This window comes from Stylophora pistillata, chromosome 4 (assembly GCF_964205215.1).
Source record: "Stylophora pistillata chromosome 4, jaStyPist1.2, whole genome shotgun sequence".
Classification (NCBI taxonomy): Eukaryota; Metazoa; Cnidaria; class Anthozoa; order Scleractinia; family Pocilloporidae; genus Stylophora; species Stylophora pistillata.
Genome location: NC_142522.1, coordinates 29,937,014 through 29,958,870, shown reverse-complemented (window position 1 = coordinate 29,958,870; position 21,857 = coordinate 29,937,014). Strand labels below are relative to the sequence as shown.

At 39.3% G+C, this 21,857-nt stretch overlaps 3 protein-coding genes and 1 long non-coding RNA gene across 4 annotated transcripts in view; 2 read left to right on the top strand and 2 right to left on the bottom strand.

Annotated features, from left to right (window-relative positions):
• The window catches only part of LOC111342792 (TNF receptor-associated factor 2), a 69,700-nt gene that overhangs the window by 24,901 nt on the left and 22,942 nt on the right, over positions 1 to 21,857 (bottom strand). The window lies entirely within an intron of this gene.
• Positions 483 to 7,596, bottom strand: LOC148733269 (uncharacterized). The gene is made up of 3 exons (XM_088759287.1): positions 4,515 to 7,596; positions 4,002 to 4,323; positions 483 to 3,706 (listed from the first exon to the last, which is right to left on the bottom strand). The coding sequence occupies exons 2-3, from the start codon at positions 4,321 to 4,323 to the stop codon at positions 3,573 to 3,575; spliced, it is 456 nt and encodes a 151-aa protein (XP_088615413.1). The 5' UTR covers positions 4,515 to 7,596; the 3' UTR covers positions 483 to 3,572.
• On the top strand, positions 6,762 to 21,720 carry LOC148733267 (uncharacterized). Its single transcript, XR_016000884.1, has 2 exons — positions 6,762 to 6,894; positions 16,367 to 21,720. It is a non-coding gene; the product is annotated as an uncharacterized LOC148733267 (long non-coding RNA).
• On the top strand, positions 7,906 to 14,291 carry LOC148733268 (uncharacterized). Its single transcript, XM_088759282.1, has one exon. The coding sequence runs from the start codon at positions 7,935 to 7,937 to the stop codon at positions 13,980 to 13,982; it is 6,048 nt and encodes a 2,015-aa protein (XP_088615408.1). The 5' UTR covers positions 7,906 to 7,934; the 3' UTR covers positions 13,983 to 14,291.

Genomic DNA, 21,857 nt, shown 5'->3' with positions numbered 1-21,857 from the left:
AATAAATAATATATTTTTTTTAATATATATAATAAAAAATATTAAATAACTATATTCTTATTGTACGATTTTAAGCCGTTAGTTAACGGCCTAAAATCGTACAGAATAAAAAATATTAAATAACTATATTCTTATTGTACGATTTTAAGCCGTTAGTTAACGGCCTAAAATCGTACAATAAACATAACAGACTGAACGAAATTAAGCCGTTAGTTAACGGCCTAAAATCGTACAATAAACATAACAGACTGAACGAAATTAAGCCGTTAGTTAACGGCCTAAAATCGTACAATAAACATAACAGACTGAACGAAATTAAGCCGTTAGTTAACGGCCTAAAATCGTTCAATAAACATAACAGACTGAACGAAATTAAGCCGTTAGTTAACGGCCTAAAATCGTACAATAAACATAACAGACTGAACGAAATTAAGCCGTTAGTTAACGGCCTAAAATCGTACAATAAACATAACAGACTGAACGAAATTAAGCCGTTAGTTAACGGCCTAAAATCGTACAATAAAGATAACAGACTGAACGAAATTAAGCCGTTAGTTAACGGCCTAAAATCGTACAATAAAGATAACAGACTGAACGAAATTAAGCCGTTAGTTAACGGCCTAAAATCGTACAATAAACATAACAGACTGAACGAAATTGAGCCGTTAGTTAACGGCCTAAAATCGTACAATAAAGATAACAGACTAAACGAAATTAAGCCGTTAGTTAACGGCCTAAAATCGTACAATAAACATAACAGACTGAACGAAATTAAGCCGTTAGTTAACGGCCTAAAATCGTACAATAAACATAACAGACTGAACGAAATTAAGCCGTTAGTTAACGGCCTAAAATCGTACAATAAACATAACAGACTGAACGAAATTAAGCCGTTAGTTAACGGCCTAAAATCGTACAATAAACATAACAGACTGAACAAAATTAAGCCGTTAGTTAACGGCCTAAAATCGTACAATAAAGATAACAGACTGAACGAAATTAAGCCGTTAGTTAACGGCCTAAAATCGTACAATAAAGATAACAGACTGAACGAAATTAAGCCGTTAGTTAACGGCCTAAAATCGTACAATAAACATAACAGACTGAACGAAATTGAGCCGTTAGTTAACGGCCTAAAATCGTACAATAAAGATAACAGACTAAACGAAATTAAGCCGTTAGTTAACGGCCTAAAATCGTACAATAAACATAACAGACTGAACGAAATTAAGCCGTTAGTTAACGGCCTAAAATCGTACAATAAACATAACAGACTGAACGAAATTAAGCCGTTAGTTAACGGCCTAAAATCGTACAATAAAGATAACAGACTGAACGAAATTAAGCCGTTAGTTAACGGCCTAAAATCGTACAATAAACATGCAGACTGAACGAAATTAAGCCGTTAGTTAACGGCCTAAAATCGTACAATAAACATTACAGACTGAACGAAGTTAAGCCGTTAGTTAACGGCCTAAAATCGTACAATAAACATAACAGACTGAACGAAATTAAGCCGTTAGTTAACGGCCTAAAATCGTACAATAAAGATAACAGACTGAACGAAATTAAGCCGTTAGTTAACGGCCTAAAATCGTACAATAAACATAACAGACTGAACAAAATTAAGCCGTTAGTTAACGGCCTAAAATCGTACAATAAACATAACAGACTGAACGAAATTAAGCCGTTAGTTAACGGCCTAAAATCGTACAATAAACATAACAGACTGAACCAAATTAAGCCGTTAGTTAACGGCCTAAAATCGTACAATAAACATAACAGACTGAACGAAATTAAGCCGTTAGTTAACGACCTAAAATCGTACAATAAACATAACAGACGGAACGAAATTAAGCCGTTAGTTAACGGCCTAAAATCGTACAATAAACATAACGGACTGAACGAAATTAAGCCGTTAGTTAACGGCCTAAAATCGTACAATAAACATTACAGACTGAACGAAATTAAGCCGTTAGTTAACGGCCTAAAATCGTACAATAAACATAACAGACTGAACAAAATTAAGCCGTTAGTTAACGGCCTAAAATCGTACAATAAACATAACAGACTGAACGAAATTAAGCCGTTAGTTAACGGCCTAAAATCGTACAATAAACATAACAGACTGAACGAAATTAAGCCGTTAGTTAACGGCCTAAAATCGTACAATAAAGATAACAGACTGAACGAAATTAAGCCGTTAGTTAACGGCCTAAAATCGTACAATAAACATAACAGACTGAAGGAAATTAAGCCGTTAGTTAACGGCCTAAAATCGTACAATAAACATAACAGACTGAACGAAATTAAGCCGTTAGTTAACGGCCTAAAATCGTACAATAAACATGCAGACTGAACGAAATTAAGCCGTTAGTTAACGGCCTAAAATCGTACAATAAACATAACAGACTGAACGAAGTTAAGCCGTTAGTTAACGGCCTAAAATCGTACAATAAACATAACAGACTGAACGAAATTAAGCCGTTAGTTAACGGCCTAAAATCGTACAATAAACATTACAGACTGAACGAAATTAAACCGTTAGTTAACGGCCTAAAATCGTAAAGTAAAGATAACAGACTGAATGAAGTTAAGCTGTTAGTTAACAGCCTAAAATCGTACAATAAACATAACTGACTGAACGAAATTAGGGCGTTAGTTAACGGCCTAAAATCGTACAATAAATATAACAGATTGAATGCAATTAAGCGGTTAGTTAACGGCCTAAAATCGTACAATAAATATGACAGATTGAATGAAATGAAGCCGTCTTTGGTTGCGAAACTCGCGGATTTTACAATGTTTCACATATTATGATGAATCCTGGTAAGGGGCCGACCATTTAACTCTTTGGGGGGGTGGGGGGGAATTTGAAAAACAATTTCCTGCAAGCGCTTGTTGGAAGAAAAAAAAATTGCATGCAGCCCAAATGTAACAGTAAGAAATTTAACAAAAAAAATACCGATAAAAATATCCTGCCCAGCAGATTGCTAGAAAAAAAAATTTGTTGATTACCACAAATCACCCACCCCCTCAAAAGTTACATGATCGGCCCCTAACTGTAGTTTAATCTACACGAAACTAAAAGCCGCTACTCTATGCTAAGTTAGGCGCTGGAATGTACCACCTTATGTCAATCAAGGCAGCATTCCAGGTTTTAGGATGTCGGGGTCATTTTCCAGCATTCCTGGTTTTAGGACTTGGGGTCGTATTCTAGTAATAACACCGACTGAAGGGCATCACGCCTTCACGGCATAAAATATCTTTAGCGGCGTGTCCAATTTTTATTGAGGCTTGCAAAGTGACGGGGTATGCGAAAACTTTTGTGGGCATTCTATTTGGAAACACAGGGTATTTTCATAACGACACGACAAGTCGTAAGTTCATAGGTAGAGACTGGTACTTCGCATCATGTATTTAATTTATTACAACTCGAATTCGAATTTCTTGTTCCGATTTCTTTTAGCATATGTCAGCAATCCAGGGTACCACTTCAAGGTCCACATATTTCCTTGTAATGTAAATTTCGTATTAAGCCTCAATCACACATTTGTATCGTTTATGGCATTTTATTCGCCAATTTTTAAATTGTTTACAACTCCGTGGAAGTGGTAGTGCACGACACTTTCTTTCTTAGCCCTCATTCGTTTTCTTCGGCACTGTACCCGGATGTGGCCAGATAGGCCGCAGTTGTAACATCTCTCTGAAAGGAAATAAAGAACAATACATGGAGAGATTCTATGTATCCTTTATATTAATCTGAAATTTGGAACAATATATCTCTATTTCGGTGCACGCAATCCTAAGTCATTTAATTAGACACTCCCATGTATATTTCCTATCTCACAGCGTCATTGTAAGAACATGAATTTAGCTCGCTTTCAATTGAACAGATAGTTACAATTTTACAGCTTATTCAGCGCCCCTCACATTTCACCGTAGCAAAGAGTAATTTTCATGGAAGAACTAGGTTTACAATCACTGGGTTTATTACTTACTAGGTTGAAACGGCCGTTCTCCTTCCCTTAGAGGGTAACGTCTTTCGCGCCCGGCTGCTCCTTCGCGTCCACGTGGCCGTCCTCTGTCTTCACGTGGACGTGGGAGTCCTCTTTCTTCGCGTCGCATTGGGCGTCTCCTTTCTTGCCTCTCAACCCTCCTTTCTAATCTTCTCCTATCTTGATGCCTTTCCCTTTCTCTATCGCCTTGCGGCATCTCCCCACCTCGCTCACGTCTGTCCCTTTCGTGATCTCCTTCGTTTTCTTCCCTACGTCCTTCCACTTCTAATCTTAATAGCTCCATCTCCTCGTAGAGTTCAGCCATCTAAAAGACAGAAGGCTTATAAATTTTTCGCACATTCCCATTCCTTTTTTTTTAACCAACCATAGAAATTTTACACTTTCGCAGCGGCACTTATTTGACTAACGAGGAATCACATTAAGAATAGTACATTGTTTTTGTTGGAGATGTCAATTGATAAAACTTGTTCACTTTTGAAAGCTTCAGTAACTTACTGTGTTTCAACTGGATTTCAAGACTGGTCTATCTGCACATAAAATATGACAATTAGCAAAGGAAACAGATAAGAGGCACACAGAGGATTGAAATTGTTCTTCTACATCCAAAACACAACGCAACAACAGTTTAACACACTTACCTAACCGAAATCGCAAAGTAGTGACTCAGTGGCGTTTGCATAGTTGGTTTATCATCAGGGAACATCCCACGAAAATAACCGACCAATTAGGACACAGACTTTACAATCGCAATGGTGCCGCCTTTCCGGCATTTTTCTGCTTGATGGGAACGGTACTATGAGTATCTGGCGCACCAGTTATTATTTCTCTTTGCATCTTATATATCTAAAGAGGAGTTTGACTAATGGTCGTGGGTCGTGGGTCGTGGGTACAAGTCGTGGGTCATGGGAGTGGGTAAAAGTCGTGGGTGTGGTTAATACTTAATAATAAAAATAACCATTTCAAATATTAGATATAACAATACATAAATTTTATACAACCCTGTCATTCATCAATTTAACTGTTCTTTCTTCTAGTTATTTTATTTTGTTTATTCAATTTACTCTACTTTACGTCTATTTTTATCTGTTATCTCACTGTCAATGAAATTAGTTTCAGTTTCGCGACGCATTCCGAGATCTCGTTTGATAACAAATGGAAGAGAGATAAATCTTGTAATTACACACTGTGTACACGTTTTTCGAGCTGTGGGGTCTGCGGTCTGCGTTTTCGAGGTCTGTGTTAACGAGACACCTGAGTTGTTTTGTACGATTGTACCAAAAATGATTTCATAGAGTAGAAGTACTATAACGTTAGAATTGCGACAGCGCTCGTGAATTCTATATTTGCGGCTTAAGTCAGGGGCCAAGGAACAGAAATTCCGAGATCTCGGCTGATAACATCAATGACAAAAGAAAGATAGATAGATCTGGTATTTACACACTGTATACACCAAGGAAAACTGATTGTGCACAAGTCGACCGACTCAAAAGGCACACACATAACCTCTGCCAGACTGGTAACTCGACAGTGGAGGATCGTAAACGCGATATTAGCTGTGGTCACACTACAGGGTTTTGTCCTAGGGAAACTTAACTTATTGACAGTTTCCCTAGGGAAACTGAGATATGCAAGTGTGACCGATTTTTCCCTAAGTAAATTACCTCGGGAAAGTTTTATCGTCTGGGGCTTGAAAACCGCAAGAGAACAAACGATTGACGATTGTTCCAGATTCTTTACTACTGTTTTCTCTACGATCCCGAGCTTGTCGAGTACATATGTTTTTTTTCCTTTTTTTTTTTTCGGGCAGTACTTCGGACTGTTTAACTTGTGGTAAGTGTGCGTCATTGTTTCCAATAGATTGATTGTACAAAAACAGAACCCTTGATTTACAACTGTTTGAAACAGGATACCTACTACGTATATTTGTATGTTTACTTCAAGCATTCGGAAAAAAGAAGGGGCAGCTGGGTTTTCTGAAGTTTGGCTAAAACGAAAATTACGTGAACAATTCCAAAAGCAAAAGGTATTCTCTTTGCCTTCATGTAAGTACATTTGGGACTTTATGTAACGAATGCTTTTCTCGTCTGCTTCAGGTACATCACGATAACTTCATCTACGATCCAGGAATTGCCCATTTCGTAGTTTTCGTTGCCATATCTTTCATATTTACTATTGGTGGTAAGTGTATCTCTTTGTTTTAGAACTTTTTTTAAGCAAGAATAGCTACCATGCCTCAAAACACCCCACCAGATATCAATGAAGTACGTGTATATTTCATAGATCGCCGCCGCCCCTCCTAAATAACATTCAAGTACTTCATCTTCCATCGAAACGTTTAATTCCGATAAGATATTCTTTGTAATGTTTTGCGCATGTTTTCAGAGCCCAGTAAATATCTTTCGTCCACCAACTAAGCAGCCGGAAATATTGTAACGCATCTTTAACTTATATTGGTTATCTAGCCCAATGATTATCCGACTAAGCATGTACAGAAACACTCTTTGTAACACCTAACTCAATGGGTCTATAATTTTTCAACAAACGCGTTCAGAGCTTTACGGCACTCAGCTCGTCTCAAAACCAAGCACGCTATCGGGCCAAAACACTTGAAAACAGATACGGATTAAGAACCATTAGGTAGGGTGCCTTTGGGATTTTCGGTTTTGCTGTTTCGGCTTTTTTTTTCTTTTTTTTTTTTTTTCGGTTTTTGGGTTCTTGTGCCAAAAGAGGGCGGTTTTTCGTTTTTACTTTTCAGAATGGTTTGGGGATTTTACGTGCTTTTGCATTCGGTGTTCGATGTACCCGAAAAGTCTGATGCGGTTTTCGGTTTTCCTTGTTTACCCCTTGGGGAATGAAAATGTAGCGGTTTTGGCAGGTTTGCATGCGGTTTTCGGTTTTCCTGTCTCTTATTCGTCTGTCCTTCGGTTTTGGAGTCTTTTATTGTCCCTCGGATTTTGCGGTTTCCCAGAGACCCCAATGTCACCTCATTATACCTGACGAGGCTGAAACATTCTAGTGGCTCTTTGTATTTTTGAATGTGATCATGTCACGTGAAGATTACATGATGAATCCGCCACTAGAAATACTACCACCTCCGAACAAACTACCACATCCGATATCGCTTCACAGAAGGAAGCGTTTTATCTTCTTTAGATGCTGGCATTTCATCTTTTGTTTTGTTTTTTTTTTAACGCCAAAGTAAACCTTGTTTTTCTAACTATAGTCTCAAAGAATAAGGTTTGCTAAGACATTGAAAAGCACGCGAGTTATCTACAAAAAACTTATTTTTTCGCAGTGGACGCTTAAGCCCGCCAGTGTGTGAAAGTTAATTGTAACCTGTCAAAAGGATCTCCCGATATCATTCCCACTTTGAGATCTGTGCTTTCTCAAATATGTCTCTGCCGCCACTCTCGTGAGACTCTGCAGAACGGTTCGCGTATTTTCGAGTGCTGATCAACATTGCCTTGTTTTACTGGAGAGTGTAATTAAAAGTGTCTTTCACCCCGCCTAGTTGCTTATTATGGAGATCAGTTGTTAAAGTGCTTTACTTAATAGGCCATTTTCAAATTATGTGTAGCCTCTTTTTTTAAAACGAGGCCTAGTGCTTGACCAAACGTATGAAAATGAGTTTAATTTGCAAGTGAATAAAAATTGTTACCATACCAAAGGATGAGCACCAGGACTCGCTTTGGAAAAGAGGCTAAAGGCAATTCATAAATTGGCTATTTCTCAAGGTAAAAGGATATTTAAGACTCCCTCAACGACAGGGTTGTAGTCGTAAATACAAATTATCTTACCCTGTTTCTATTTCTCTTCTTATTTTCAATAGTAACCTTGCATACGGGTTCAAGTTTCCACTCAGTATATATTCTTTTACTGTTATTTTTCCATTAAAGAAGTTGCTGATATAGAACCATGCAAGACCTATTACGGGAAACATTGATTGTGTGGGGCAGCAGACGCTTCTGGCAAAATCGGAAGGAGGAAGAGCAAGAGAGCGCTCTAGTTCAGCATTTCACGGGAAGGAGGGGAAAGTTACGTGCTGGCGGCGAAATTTCCACTGTGAATCCTGAGGCCGTGGAATTGACCACGGTAACGATTGGAACGGGAGCTACATCTCGCGTTTTTAAAGGTAAGTACAAACCATCGGGAAATGATGTTGTAGAAGTTGCGTGTAAGGAATTCATGGTTTCATTTTCAATGAAACAAAAGTTGCGCATGAAAAAGGAGATGGAATGCATGAAACGACTTCGCCATCCAAACATACTTGCGCATTTCGGAGTCGACTTCGATCGCTCGCTGCTTGTTACCGAGTTGCTGGAAAAGAAAGTTGAAATAGATGGAGATTTATGTACAATTCACAACGCCAGAGAATTTTTGGATCTACATGAGTTTCAGCCCATCCCCTGGTCAACACGCCTACAAATTATGAGGGGAGTTACCAACGGCTTATCATACCTGCATGAAAACAGGATCGTTCATTGTGACCTTAAGGTTGGCAATATATTCATTGGTGACAACGGTAAGGACGGCTACCTGGTTAAACTCGGTGACTTTGGCACTGCCCTATTTGATTTTTCGCAGTTTTCAGTATCGGTCATGCCATCTGCCACAAATACTGACTCGGTTATGCACACAATTGCGTACACTGCTCCGGAACTGCTAGATAGAGGTTCCAGACCATCCTACGCCAGCGATATCTACAGCCTCGCAATGGTAATGATCGAATTTACTCTGCCAAACCGTACAACTCCATGGGAGGGAGAAGTTGCAAATTCTTCACTCATTTACGACTTTGTGCGTAAAGGAGAGAGACCTACTGTCACTTTTGAAAATCTTAGTGAGTTAGGATGTGAAAAGGCAGCAAAGTGGATGTCGCTTCTACATGAATGTTGGCAACAGGATCCCAGTAAGAGACCGACAAGTGCCGAAGTGGATTTGAAAATGTCAGCGCTACATGAGGAAGAATTAGGTAACAAAAACCACATAAGTTTCCAAGACTGGAGGTCGAAGAATCCAAACGTGGTTTTTACTCCCTTGAATACCCACCAAGGAATGGCAGTTGAAGTGACGGACGAAGTGGTAAGTAGTTTTTTATCCGAAGGTACAACCATTCCGGCTGACCTACATCACGACCTTACAAAGAACCTCTCTGTGAACGACGGCAGCAACGCGTGCGTTTACCTTTGTTCTAAAATTGCCCACGATTTATTGAAGTATTCAAAGTTAAATGGCCAGGAGAAACAGTTTATTATTGAAAGTGTTTCGAGCGAAACAATTAGGAAACTCCCCAGACACATCAATACTTTTCGATCGATGAGTGACTTTGCTGCTGTTGATGAAGCACTCGCCGCGATGACCAAAGCCGATATCATATCTACTAACTATGACGCGAAAGAACTGTTGGAGAAGCAGACATCGCAGTCCATTGAAGAGAAGAAGAACTATTTGAAAAAAGCCCTCACACTTCTGAATCAGGCATCAAACAGTGACGGAAAAGCGTTCGCCATTTATCTATGTCCTCCACTAGCTATCCTGGTTGGGGTGATACGTTCCTCGTTTATCATTGTGGATACACATAAGGTTCCGGAGGAGGCAGGCGGCACACAGTGTGGTTTGTCGGTGCGATTCGATTGTGAAGCCGATCAAATAGAAACTGTTGTAGACAATATGGTGGAGTGGATTACTATCAGAATGAAAGCATCGATTCCCAACTATGCAAGGCAATTGCATTCTTTAATTCTTCTCCGGGAATCGGCTATTTCAAGTTGCACCTCCGAATTCGACTTAGATGTGGACGACGAACAACTTTTAAATGCCAGCCTAGAATTAGAAAGCAATGCATCCCTTCTTACCCCTACCGATAGCACCGGAGACAATTACAGCAAAAACAGCCCAGATCAGGGCGTCAAAAAGAACCAGATGGAGATGGAGCGTGGTTCTTCCCACTTGTTCGTGGCCGATGAGCAAGTTTCAAAGAGAGGACAAGAAGTTCAAGGAAGTGTAGACGTTTTAAAGGTAACTACAGAAATTGAAAGTAACCAAGGTCATGAAGAATTAGAAGCACGCCCACCAGAATCGATCGCCTGCGCATCGACGGGTAAATCTAATTACACGCTTCCTGACGATCTACCTAATGTGAATACAGATGACTTGATCGTTTGGAAAGGACACTTGACCAGATTTGGTTTAACTGAATTCAAAGATTTCCAGTTGCATGCTGTCCACAGCGTTTCTCTCGGACGAGATGCGATAGTGGTACAACCGACAGGTAGTGGGAAGAGTTTATGTTTCCAGTTGCCCTCTCTAATCGATCATAAGAAGTTCGTTGTAGTTGTGAGCCCCACCATATCGCTTATAAACTCACAAATTGAAGGGCTACAGAGCCTTAGTATCGATGCGTTTTCGTTAGGAAGAGCAGCAGGGACCGAGGCCCATCATAATCATGAGAGACTATTTTCTACGGACGCCCAGCGCTCCTTCCCGTCTGTTGTGTTCATGACTCCTGAGCATTTCATCAATCGTGTTCAGTACATTTTTGAGGAAAATAAGGAACATATTAAACTATTAGTCTTGGATGAAGTGCATAAAATGTTTGATAGAAATTCCCATTTTCGATCAAGTTACGATTCCTTCAAGAATATCAAAGATACGTTTAGTGGAGTACCTGTGATGACTTTAACCGCAACCCTGAGCGAGGAACAGTTGCAGAGTCTGTGTAATGACTACCTACGAAGTCCTGTTCTCATAAAGGGTTCTATCAATCGCAGCAACATCAAGTTAAACATCAAGCCATACGTCAAACCAACTAAAAGGAAGTCCGATAAAACTCCAAAAGGTAAGTCAGAGGGTGACACCTGGTGCGCATGCGCGACCGATATTAAAACGATCGTAAATGACGAATACGCAATAGTGTACATGGATTTCCGAAGTGATGTCCAGTTGATGACGGCAGCACTTCAGAGGCTACTAGGAGAAGACAATGTAAGATCCTTTTATGGACGTGGGATGACACACGCTGAGAAGAAGAAGACTGATTCTGACTTCAGAGCAAAGGAGTTTCAAGTTTTGGTTGCGACGGAGGCATACGAAGTCGGGACACATAGTCCTCACGTGGACAACATTTTCCGCGTGGGTTGTATGCGCAACCTTAGTGTAATAGTGCAGGAATTCGGCAGAGCAGGACGCAGTGGGAACGACGCCGATGGATTTCTTCTCATAAATGAATCAAAAGACGATCAGCGATTGTGTTTCTGGACACAAAACTGCTCGGATATTGAAGAGAAACGCATGAAGGATAAATTTGGTGAATCATGGAGGTGGATATACTCTCTATACTCTGGGAGATGCCTTCGAGATGTGTTAATAAGCAAGTTTGGAGAGGGCGAGTTGGAGCTGCAATGCAATGATGCATGTTGTTCAAGTTGTGATATCAAAGCGAAAAGAGATTTTAACGCAAAGCAAGCGATCAGCCTTCTTGTACAGGCCATTAGTGACTTTGAACAACTGCAAAACTATAAAAATGGTGTGAAAGAGGAAGAACTAATCGCGTGGTTAAGAGGTAGCAAGAGAGATAAATTCTCCACACCCGCCTTGCAGAAACTTCTGGAGAGCTCACATACCTATTCTGCTGGTTTGGAGCTGAATGGGCAAAAATGTTCCATCGATTGGTGGTCAAGAGTGTTGCGACAATCAATTAATGTAGAGTATGTAGACATCAATTTCGTTATTTTGAGACGCGAAACATTTAGAAGGGTGTGGAGACAATATAGAGTGTCCGAGAAAGGAAAGCAATTTTTGCGCTGTCCGTGCGACGTACCTGTTCTCGACCCCGCGATCGATCCTTTCAACGAGGACAAAAGACAGGGAGACAACAAAACTAGAGAGAAAAGGAGCGGACGAGGACACCATCACTTGCCAAAAATACAAGAAGCTTTGAAGCATTCCGATACCTGGGAAAAGCTCACGCGCAAGGATCAATATGAATTTCCCGGTTTCGATAATGACTCACAGTTGTCCCAAAAACCATTGGCCTACGTGGAAGACTGGCGCCGTTTGCCTTTTGCAGCAAGCACCCGGTCACATTTTATGTGGGATGACAACCAGCTGTCAAAAAGACACTCGCAAACAAATAAGCACGACCTTATCGTAGAAGGTCAGAAAACCTCCTTGTTTGTAAGACGAGGGCCTTGTGAAGGGGTGAAAACCTGTGCTGCTCCCGAATGTGAGTATGTGGTCTCTAACAGGCAAAAGATAAATCGATGTGTAAATCACAGGGAAAATTGTTCTCTTATTTCATCTGGACCGTGTACTTCTCATATGGTGTACATGTGGCCTTGCATTGACGATGGAAGACGATGGGTCGGTGTTGTACCAGGAACTCGACACAATCACAGTAAACCGGCAGCACACAACGTGTCGAGCAAAGTCAAAGAGGACATCCAACGATTAATTTCTGATGACAGTTCCAAAAAAACTAAAGACATTATGAAAGGACTTGGACTTGGCTATGTTCCAGCCGAAGCCAGTTCACCAGCAGCAAATGCTGACCGTGTTAGAAAAGAGAGGAAGCTAGCCCTTGGTAAATGGAATTCTGTTAATAAAGAGCTACGCCCACTTGACGAGATTCTCCAATTCGATAGAATTCGGAAGAAAGTGGAAAGCAACCAGTTGTACGAAGAATGCAGTAAGAATATTAGCGATAAAGTCAATGAGATGATGGGTCATTATCAGATGGAAGGAAGCGAGTATTTATTTACACCTTGCAGAAAATACGCATTCTTCATGGCTCCATTTCAATCTGCGATGTTGAGTACAGCAGAAGATATATTCATAGATATTACTTATACCGGCAACGACTTCTTCCCATACCTTTTAAACGTTGTCTCTTTCAATGACGAAACATGCGTGTATAATGCAGTAGCAAGAGTTTTGTGCAGTAGGCAAGACAGCGAGACGTACGCGAAGTCCATCAGCACGATTTTTCACAAAGTTACAGCTGACCATGCCCGATTCTCTAATGGCAAGAATTTAAGATCGATCCTGGTTGACTTTGATGATGGACAATATAAAGGATTGCAGCTGTGTCTGGGCGAAGAACTTGCCCGTAAAGTGGTAAGGGGATGCAAAGTACACTGGCAGCGTTCAGTTAACAGAGTCTGCAAGCTAGTTTGCCGGAATGAAAGTGATTCTCGTGTATTTAAAATTCTAGCAAGCAAAATCGAAACAGAGGACGAGAAAGAAAATGTTCTCTTGCTTTTCGATGTGCTCTCTGGCTGCAGGAAATTAACAGAAGCAAGGAAATTTTTTGGCAACGATCTATTGCCGGAATTTGACACACTGGACAATAAAGAGTGGATGAAACTCAAGCATTGGAGTAAATGGTGGTGCCGTGGAAATCACCTGGCTATGTTTACAAGAGCTTTTAAGGAAATGGATGACAATGATTGGGAACAGGGACCAAGTACTACCAATCCTGTGGAGTCTCTAAACCGGCAGTCGTTTCAGGATGGTGGTACTATAATGCATGCATTGATGGAGAACATATATCTGGAAGATCGGCTCCATGCTGTAAAATCAGCAGTCTGCAAAGAGAACGTAACAACGTCTTACAAATCATCACCCGCCAAGCAAAGGACCAAACGAAAGCGTACAAGTGTAGGCAAGTGTGTCGACGAGGGTCCGCCGGATAAACGCAGACATATATTAACTAGCAAAAGAAAGGCAAATGGAAGAGCCCTAATCAACCGATTGATAGAGGTGGAATATGACGAGAAGGACAAATCAGGAAAAGTTACAAAGTACTGGGGATGGTGTAAAGGACAGATCGTGGCCTACAGAAAACATGAGGGATACTTGGTCAATTTTGCGGATCGAATCAACAGTGATGGCAATGTCATTGAAGGGTGGTCAGACTGGATTGAGGATTTGAATAGTAAAGATGTCCGTCTGTTGGATGAATGAAACTGACAAGTCACGCCCTTCAAGAAGAGTTAATAGACATTCGCTCACCCAAAGGCACACCTTTGAAAGAATTAGAATGGTTGGCTGGAATTGCTATACAGGCGTTACGCTCTCCTAGGAAATAGTGAGAGGCACGTAGCCTGGCTGAAGCCATCACGAGCAGTGAAGAAAATTCTCACCACAAATAGTTACTTAAATAATGGGTTTGTAACAATACAATTGTAAAAGATTGTCCTTAGTTCTGTAACCAGATTTTTGTGAATACTCTTTTTATTACTCAGACAAGGTCCGGGTGTCTAGCAATTCAGTGCTTCCAAGGTACGTAAGAATCTTACAGGTATATCTCGGCAACAATGAGTCCACTTGGTAAGTGGATGATACCCCCAGCATAATTGGTTGTACTGAACTCATATCATGTCCAGAAATCGAAACAACGCGCACGCAATAACAAAAGGTACGGGTACATTTGCTAGTATATTTGCGTTACAGATTAAGGCAACACAGGCGTAGGTTACGATAACAGGAAGACCTAACTTCTAAAACTTTCAGGACACCAAGTAAAGGCTAATTTTATTCCTTTGATGTTATTTTTGTCTTCCATTTCTATCAGTTATTTGGAAGTAACTAGACACTACCATCATTTTACAATAGCTGAATGCGCAGTTGCAAGTCGTTGCGGCAAATTTGAAAAGCAGGATTACGAACCAATGGATTTCTGGGTATGGTCGCATGAAGTATAGTACAACGGGTTGTGATTGGATAATACCGCTTTGTCGGGGGGACCGTGGAACCAACCTGTTTTTTGTGACATAAAATCGTAATAAATGTATAAGTCTTCAAGAATTAAATTATACTGTGTGTACAAGGGTTTTGAGCCGAAAGAAACGGCCATGTAGTGATCAGATGTCACCTTTTGTGTTCCTTACGGTGGCCAGTTTACTGGACAATCTCTGCTGTAAAAAGGTAGAGGGTGAAAGGGGTGTAACACCCTCCTACTTCCAGTATCACGCCTGCTGAAGGTTAAGTACCCCTGTGTTCCCTGGCAGACTGCTGACCTTCGTGGTATTACTCCCGTCGTAAGGTTATTTAAAATGGTAAGAAACCTGGGTAACAGAGGTAATTTTGAAATTAATAGAGGCCAGATTTCTCTGAATGTTCTTTTCAGGAAACGTTGATCATCGATTGTAACAACTCACTGTACAATGGACAGTCTCAATGGCTATTACAGTTTTAAATATGCAGTGTTCTCAGTAGAAGCCGGCAACCGGCGAATTCCGCTGTCTGTGAAGACGAAAATAGCCGCCTGTGCTAAAGATGAAATTTGCCTTTGTGCTAAATTCTTTTAATAAAGTATAAGCAGGTATTCAAGAATTATTAGTAAATGTTCTGGTTATTTGAAGGAACCCACTAACGCGCTTTCATCCTTGAGTAACCGGAGTGCCAATGTCACAAATTGTTATAGGGTTATGGTCGACCTTTGTGATCGTTATCAATTGCATACCATTTGTAACCAATTGTAAAGTTACAGAAGACTCCAGGCTACACGTAGTTTTGGTATAAAGTGTCAAGAACAATTACAATATTCTTTTGTGTCCCCTCCAGATAAAATTTTTGCAATTTGTCCATGAACGTCAAAGTTTAATTTCCTTCATTCTGTTATATGTTTGGGGAGATTTTAAGCCGTTAACTAACGCGTTAACTCGTGGGAAGTACTAAAAGAAGGAATGACCTAAAACCAACGAAAACCACCTAAAAACCATCTACAACTACCGAAAACCGGCACCTTCATTGATTGTATAAAAGACAGTGAAATGCACAATAAAAAGCAGTTGTTGCTCCTACTTGTTTGATGAGTGTGTTGTACATGTAAAATGGTAACGTCAATTACCTGCGGTAATTTTTAGGGAAAAAATAAGCTTCATGCATCCTGCGAGATATTCAAGTTCTGTTTATCACATTGTTTCAACTGTCACTGTTTTTTTCGCGGTTTCCTGTTTTGATGCAATTCAATCATGTTTCTCTGAATAATAGCATCTCATTTCACCCTGTTTCCCTTTTTTCGGCTTTGTTATAAGCTCACTAAGCAGCGCAATTTGAAGCAGTCATGATGTAAAATGGTGGCTCTGATTTCGATTTGTTAGCAAAGGGTAAGATATTAGCTTAAGGAGGGGGGCTTTGGGATTTTCGGTTTTGCGGTTTTCACTGTTTGTTGGATCGTTTTTTAGGCTTTTGGGCCAAAAAGGTTCGGTTGTTCGGTTTTGATGTTCAGAGCGGTTTGCGGATTTTACGTGTTTTTGCATTCGGTTTTCACGAAAACTCTGAGGCGGTTGTCGGTTTTTCCTTTTTGACCCCTCATAACGGTGAAAATGTAGCGCTTTTGTCAGGTTTGCATGGGTTTTCGGTTTTGCTGCTTTTTCCGTCGGTTTTCCGGTTTTGGAGGTTTTTTCCTCCGGTTTTGAGGTTTCCCAGAGGCCCCAGTGCCCCCCTCCTTACCCAACCTCATCAAATTTTCAACTAATGAGGGTCTTCCTTGGTGTCTTTTTGACCTGAGAGCCAAAAAAACGCAGACACTGACGAATATTGACTTAAGTTTATGAGATTAATGGAATGAAAAAAAGCCGTTAGACGACTATGAAATGTCATCACTCAATTAAAGAAAATAGCGAAGGGACAACGCGCCAATTCCGCTCCGCTTTGCATGTAATATTGCAAAAACGATTGCGTGTGTTTCATCGGGATTTCCAAACACGGGAAAACCCCGATGAAACACGAAGCACACTACGATTTTTTGAAATTGCTTTTCAATCGTGCATCATTAGCCAAGATTTTGGCAGCGTAAGCGGAATTGTTGTTTTTCAGTAATTATTGGCCTTTGTTGTCAAATATTTTAGCAGTGTCACAAGTCCCTGGGGAACGTCACAGGGTATGACATTTTAGCAAGCCCTAGGGTTTGATATTTCATCAAAGTACAGTGGAAAACCTTCTGTCCATTGTTTCATCGGGGATTCTAAACGCACAGATGTGGCCAAATTGGCGTATCGTGATTGGTTTGTAACTTGATGATATATTAATGATTTGAGAAACTGCTGTCACGCATTTCCGTAAATAAATATCCACGAAAATCGCCCTAATAAAGCTTCAGCGTGCGCTATTTTACGCTTGAAATTGATTTCTGAAGTGGGTTTTCGGTGGTCCTAGATGGGTGTTGTCGATGGTTTTAGGTCATTTCTTCTTTTATTACTTACGTAACGTCGTTCAGTCTGTTGTGTTTATTGTACGATTTTAGGCCGTTAACTAACGCCTTAATTTCGTTCACTCTGTAATGTTTATTGTACGATTTTAGGCCGTTAACTAACGGCTTAATTTCCTACAGTCTGCTATATTTGCTGTACGATTTTAGGCCGTTAACTAACGGCTTAATTTCCTACAGTCTGCTACATTTACTGTACGATTTTAGGCCGTTAACTAACGGCTTAATTTCGTTCAGTCTGTTATATTTATTGTGCGATTTTAGGCCGTTAACTAACGGCTTAATTTCATTCAGTCTGTTATCTTTATTGTACGATTTTAGGCCGTTAACTAACGGCTTAATTTCGTTCAGTCTGTTATGTTTATTGTACGATTTTAGGCCGTTAACTAACGGCTTAATTTCGTTCAGTCTGTTATATTTATTGTGCGATTTTAGGCCGTTAACTAACGGCTTAATTTCATTCAGTCTGTTATCTTTATTGTACGATTTTAGGCCGTTAACTAACGGCTTAATTTCCTACAGTCTGTTATATTTATTGTACGATTTTAGGCCGTTAACTAACGGCTTAATTTCGTTCAGTCTGTTATTTTTATTGTACGATTTTAGGCCGTTAACTAACGGCTTAATTTCCTTCAGTCTGTATGTTTATTGTACGATTTTAGGCCGTTAACTAACGGCTTAATTTCCTTCAGTCTGTAATGTTTATTGTACGATTTTAGGCCGTTAACTAACGGCTTAATTTCGTTCAGTCTGTAATGTTTATTGTACGATTTTAGGCCGTTAACTAACGGCTTAATTTCCTACAGTCTGTTATATTTATTGTACGATTTTAGGCCGTTAACTAACGGCTTAATTTCGTTCAGTCTGTTATGTTTATTGTACGATTTTAGGCCGTTAACTAACGGCTTAATTTCCTTCAGTCTGTATGTTTATTGTACGATTTTAGGCCGTTAACTAACGGCTTAATTTCGTTCAGTCTGTAATGTTTATTGTACGATTTTAGGCCGTTAACTAACGGCTTAATTTCCTACAGTCTGTTATATTTATTGTACGATTTTAGGCCGTTAACTAACGGCTTAATTTCGTTCAGTCTGTTATGTTTATTGTACGATTTTAGGCCGTTAACTAACGGCTTAATTTCATTCAGTCTGTTATGTTTATTGTACGATTTTAGGCCGTTAACTAACGGCTTAATTTCATTCAGTCTGTAATGTTTATTGTACGATTTTAGGCCGTTAACTAACGGCTTAATTTCCTTCAGTCTGTAATGTTTATTGTACGATTTTAGGCCGTTAACTAACGGCTTAATTTCATTCAGTCTGTTATCTTTATTGTACGATTTTAGGCCGTTAACTAACGGCTTAATTTCGTTCAGTCTGTTATGTTTATTGTACGATTTTAGGCCGTTAACTAACGGCTTAATTTCGTTCAGTCTGTTATGTTTATTGTACGATTTTAGGCCGTTAACTAACGGCTTAATTTCCTTCAGTCTGTATGTTTATTGTACGATTTTAGGCCGTTAACTAACGGCTTAATTTCGTTCAGTCTGTAATGTTTATTGTACGATTTTAGGCCGTTAACTAACGGCTTAATTTCGTTCAGTCTGTACTGTTTATTGTACGATTTTAGGCCGTTAACTAACGGCTTAATTTCCTACAGTCTGTTATATTTATTGTACGATTTTAGGCCGTTACCTAACGGCTTAATTTCGTTCAGTCTGTTATGTTTATTGTACGATTTTAGGCCGTTAACTAACGGCTTAATTTCCTTCAGTCTGTATGTTTATTGTACGATTTTAGGCCGTTAACTAACGGCTTAATTTCGTTCAGTCTGTAATGTTTATTGTACGATTTTAGGCCGTTAACTAACGGCTTAATTTCGTTCAGTCTGTAATGTTTATTGTACGATTTTAGGCCGTTAACTAACGGCTTAATTTCCTACAGTCTGTTATATTTATTGCACGATTTTAGGCCGTTAACTGACGGCTTAATTTCGTTCAGTCTGTTATGTTTATTGTACGATTTTAGGCCGTTAACTAACGGCTTAATTTCATTCAGTCTGTTATGTTTATTGTACGATTTTAGGCCGTTAACTAACGGCTTAATTTCATTCAGTCTGTTATCTTTATTGTACGATTTTAGGCCGTTAACTAACGGCTTAATTTCCTTCAGTCTGTAATGTTTATTGTACGATTTTAGGCCGTTAACTAACGGCTTAATTTGGTTCAGTCTGTTATGTTTATTGTACGATTTTAGGCCGTTAACTAACGGCTTAATTTCGTTCAGTCTGTTATGTTTATTGTACGATTTTAGGCCGTTGACTAACGGCTTAATTTCCTACAGTCTGTTATATTTATTGTACGATTTTAGGCCGTTAACTGACGGCTTAATTTCGTTCAGTCTGTTATGTTTATTGTACGATTTTAGGCCGTTAACTAACGGCTTAATTTCATTCAGTCTGTTATGTTTATTGTACGATTTTAGGCCGTTAACTAACGGCTTAATTTCATTCAGTCTGTTATCTTTATTGTACGATTTTAGGCCGTTAACTAACGGCTTAATTTCCTTCAGTCTGTAATGTTTATTGTACGATTTTAGGCCGTTAACTAACGGCTTAATTTGGTTCAGTCTGTTATGTTTATTGTACGATTTTAGGCCGTTAACTAACGGCTTAATTTCGTTCAGTCTGTTATGTTTATTGTACGATTTTAGGCCGTTGACTAACGGCTTAATTTCGTTCAGTCTGTTATGTTTATTGTACGATTTTAGGCCGTTGACTAACGGCTTAATTTCCTTCAGTCTGTTATCTTTATTGTACGATTTTAGGCCGTTAACTAACGGCTTAATTTCCTTCAGTCTGTAATGTTTATTGTACGATTTTAGGCCGTTAACTAACGGCTTAATTTGGTTCAGTCTGTTATGTTTATTGTACGATTTTAGGCCGTTAACTAACGGCTTAATTTCGTTCAGTCTGTTATGTTTATTGTACGATTTTAGGCCGTTGACTAACGGCTTAATTTCGTTCAGTCTGTTATGTTTATTGTACGATTTTAGGCCGTTGACTAACGGCTTAATTTCCTTCAGTCTGTATGTTTATTGTACGATTTTAGGCCGTTAACTAACGGCTTAATTTCCTTCAGTCTGTAATGTTTATTGTACGATTTTAGGCCGTTAACTAACGGCTTAATTTCGTTCAGTCTGTAATGTTTATTGTACGATTTTAGGCCGTTGACTAACGGCTTAATTTCCTACAGTCTGTTATATTTATTGTACGATTTTAGGCCGTTAACTGACGGCTTAATTTCGTTCAGTCTGTTATGTTTATTGTACGATTTTAGGCCGTTAACTAACGGCTTAATTTCATTCAGTCTGTTATGTTTATTGTACGATTTTAGGCCGTTAACTAACGGCTTAATTTCATTCAGTCTGTTATCTTTATTGTACGATTTTAGGCCGTTAACTAACGGCTTAATTTCCTTCAGTCTGTAATGTTTATTGTACGATTTTAGGCCGTTAACTAACGGCTTAATTTGGTTCAGTCTGTTATGTTTATTGTACGATTTTAGGCCGTTAACTAACGGCTTAATTTCGTTCAGTCTGTTATGTTTATTGTACGATTTTAGGCCGTTGACTAACGGCTTAATTTCGTTCAGTCTGTTATGTTTATTGTACGATTTTAGGCCGTTGACTAACGGCTTAATTTCCTTCAGTCTGTATGTTTATTGTACGATTTTAGGCCGTTAACTAACGGCTTAATTTCCTTCAGTCTGTAATGTTTATTGTACGATTTTAGGCCGTTAACTAACGGCTTAATTTCGTTCAGTCTGTAATGTTTATTGTACGATTTTAGGCCGTTAACTAACGGCTTAATTTCCTACAGTCTGTTATATTTATTGTACGATTTTAGGCCGTTAACTGACGGCTTAATTTCGTTCAGTCTGTTATGTTTATTGTACGATTTTAGGCCGTTAACTAACGGCTTAATTTCATTCAGTCTGTTATGTTTATTGTACGATTTTAGGCCGTTAACTAACGGCTTAATTTCATTCAGTCTGTTATCTTTATTGTACGATTTTAGGCCGTTAACTAACGGCTTAATTTCCTTCAGTCTGTAATGTTTATGGTACGATTTTAGGCCGTTAACTAACGGCTTAATTTGGTTCAGTCTGTTATGTTTATTGTACGATTTTAGGCCGTTAACTAACGGCTTAATTTCGTTCAGTCTGTTATGTTTATTGTACGATTTTAGGCCGTTGACTAACGGCTTAATTTCGTTCAGTCTGTTATGTTTATTGTACGATTTTAGGCCGTTGACTAACGGCTTAATTTCCTTCAGTCTGTATGTTTATTGTACGATTTTAGGCCGTTAACTAACGGCTTAATTTCCTTCAGTCTGTTTATTGGGAGATTTTAAGCCGTTAGTTAACGGCTTAAAATCGTACAATATACAGACTGAGTTAGTGGCCTAAAATCTCTCAATAAACAGACCGAGATAGTCGCTTAATAAGCCGTTATCTGATCGCCCGATACAAAGTAAATTAAAGTTAAAATGAAAGGCAAGAACCGGAAATAAGGAGTAACAATGTTTGTTTGAAAGGAAACCTGTAAACAAGGATAAGCTTTAAA

What these genes read in the sequence shown, in the direction of transcription:
- LOC148733269 (XM_088759287.1), bottom strand. Translation starts at nt 4,323, where the DNA reads ATGGCTGAACTCTACGAGGAGATGGAGCTATTAAGATTAGAAGTGGAA. An exon ending in AGAACGGCCGTTTCAACCTA is followed by an intron (nt 3,707 to 4,001) that starts GTAAGTAATAAA and finishes ATTTCCTTTCAG; the next exon opens with AGAGATGTTACAACTGCGGC.
- LOC148733268 (XM_088759282.1), top strand. Translation starts at nt 7,935, where the DNA reads ATGCAAGACCTATTACGGGAAACATTGATTGTGTGGGGCAGCAGACGC.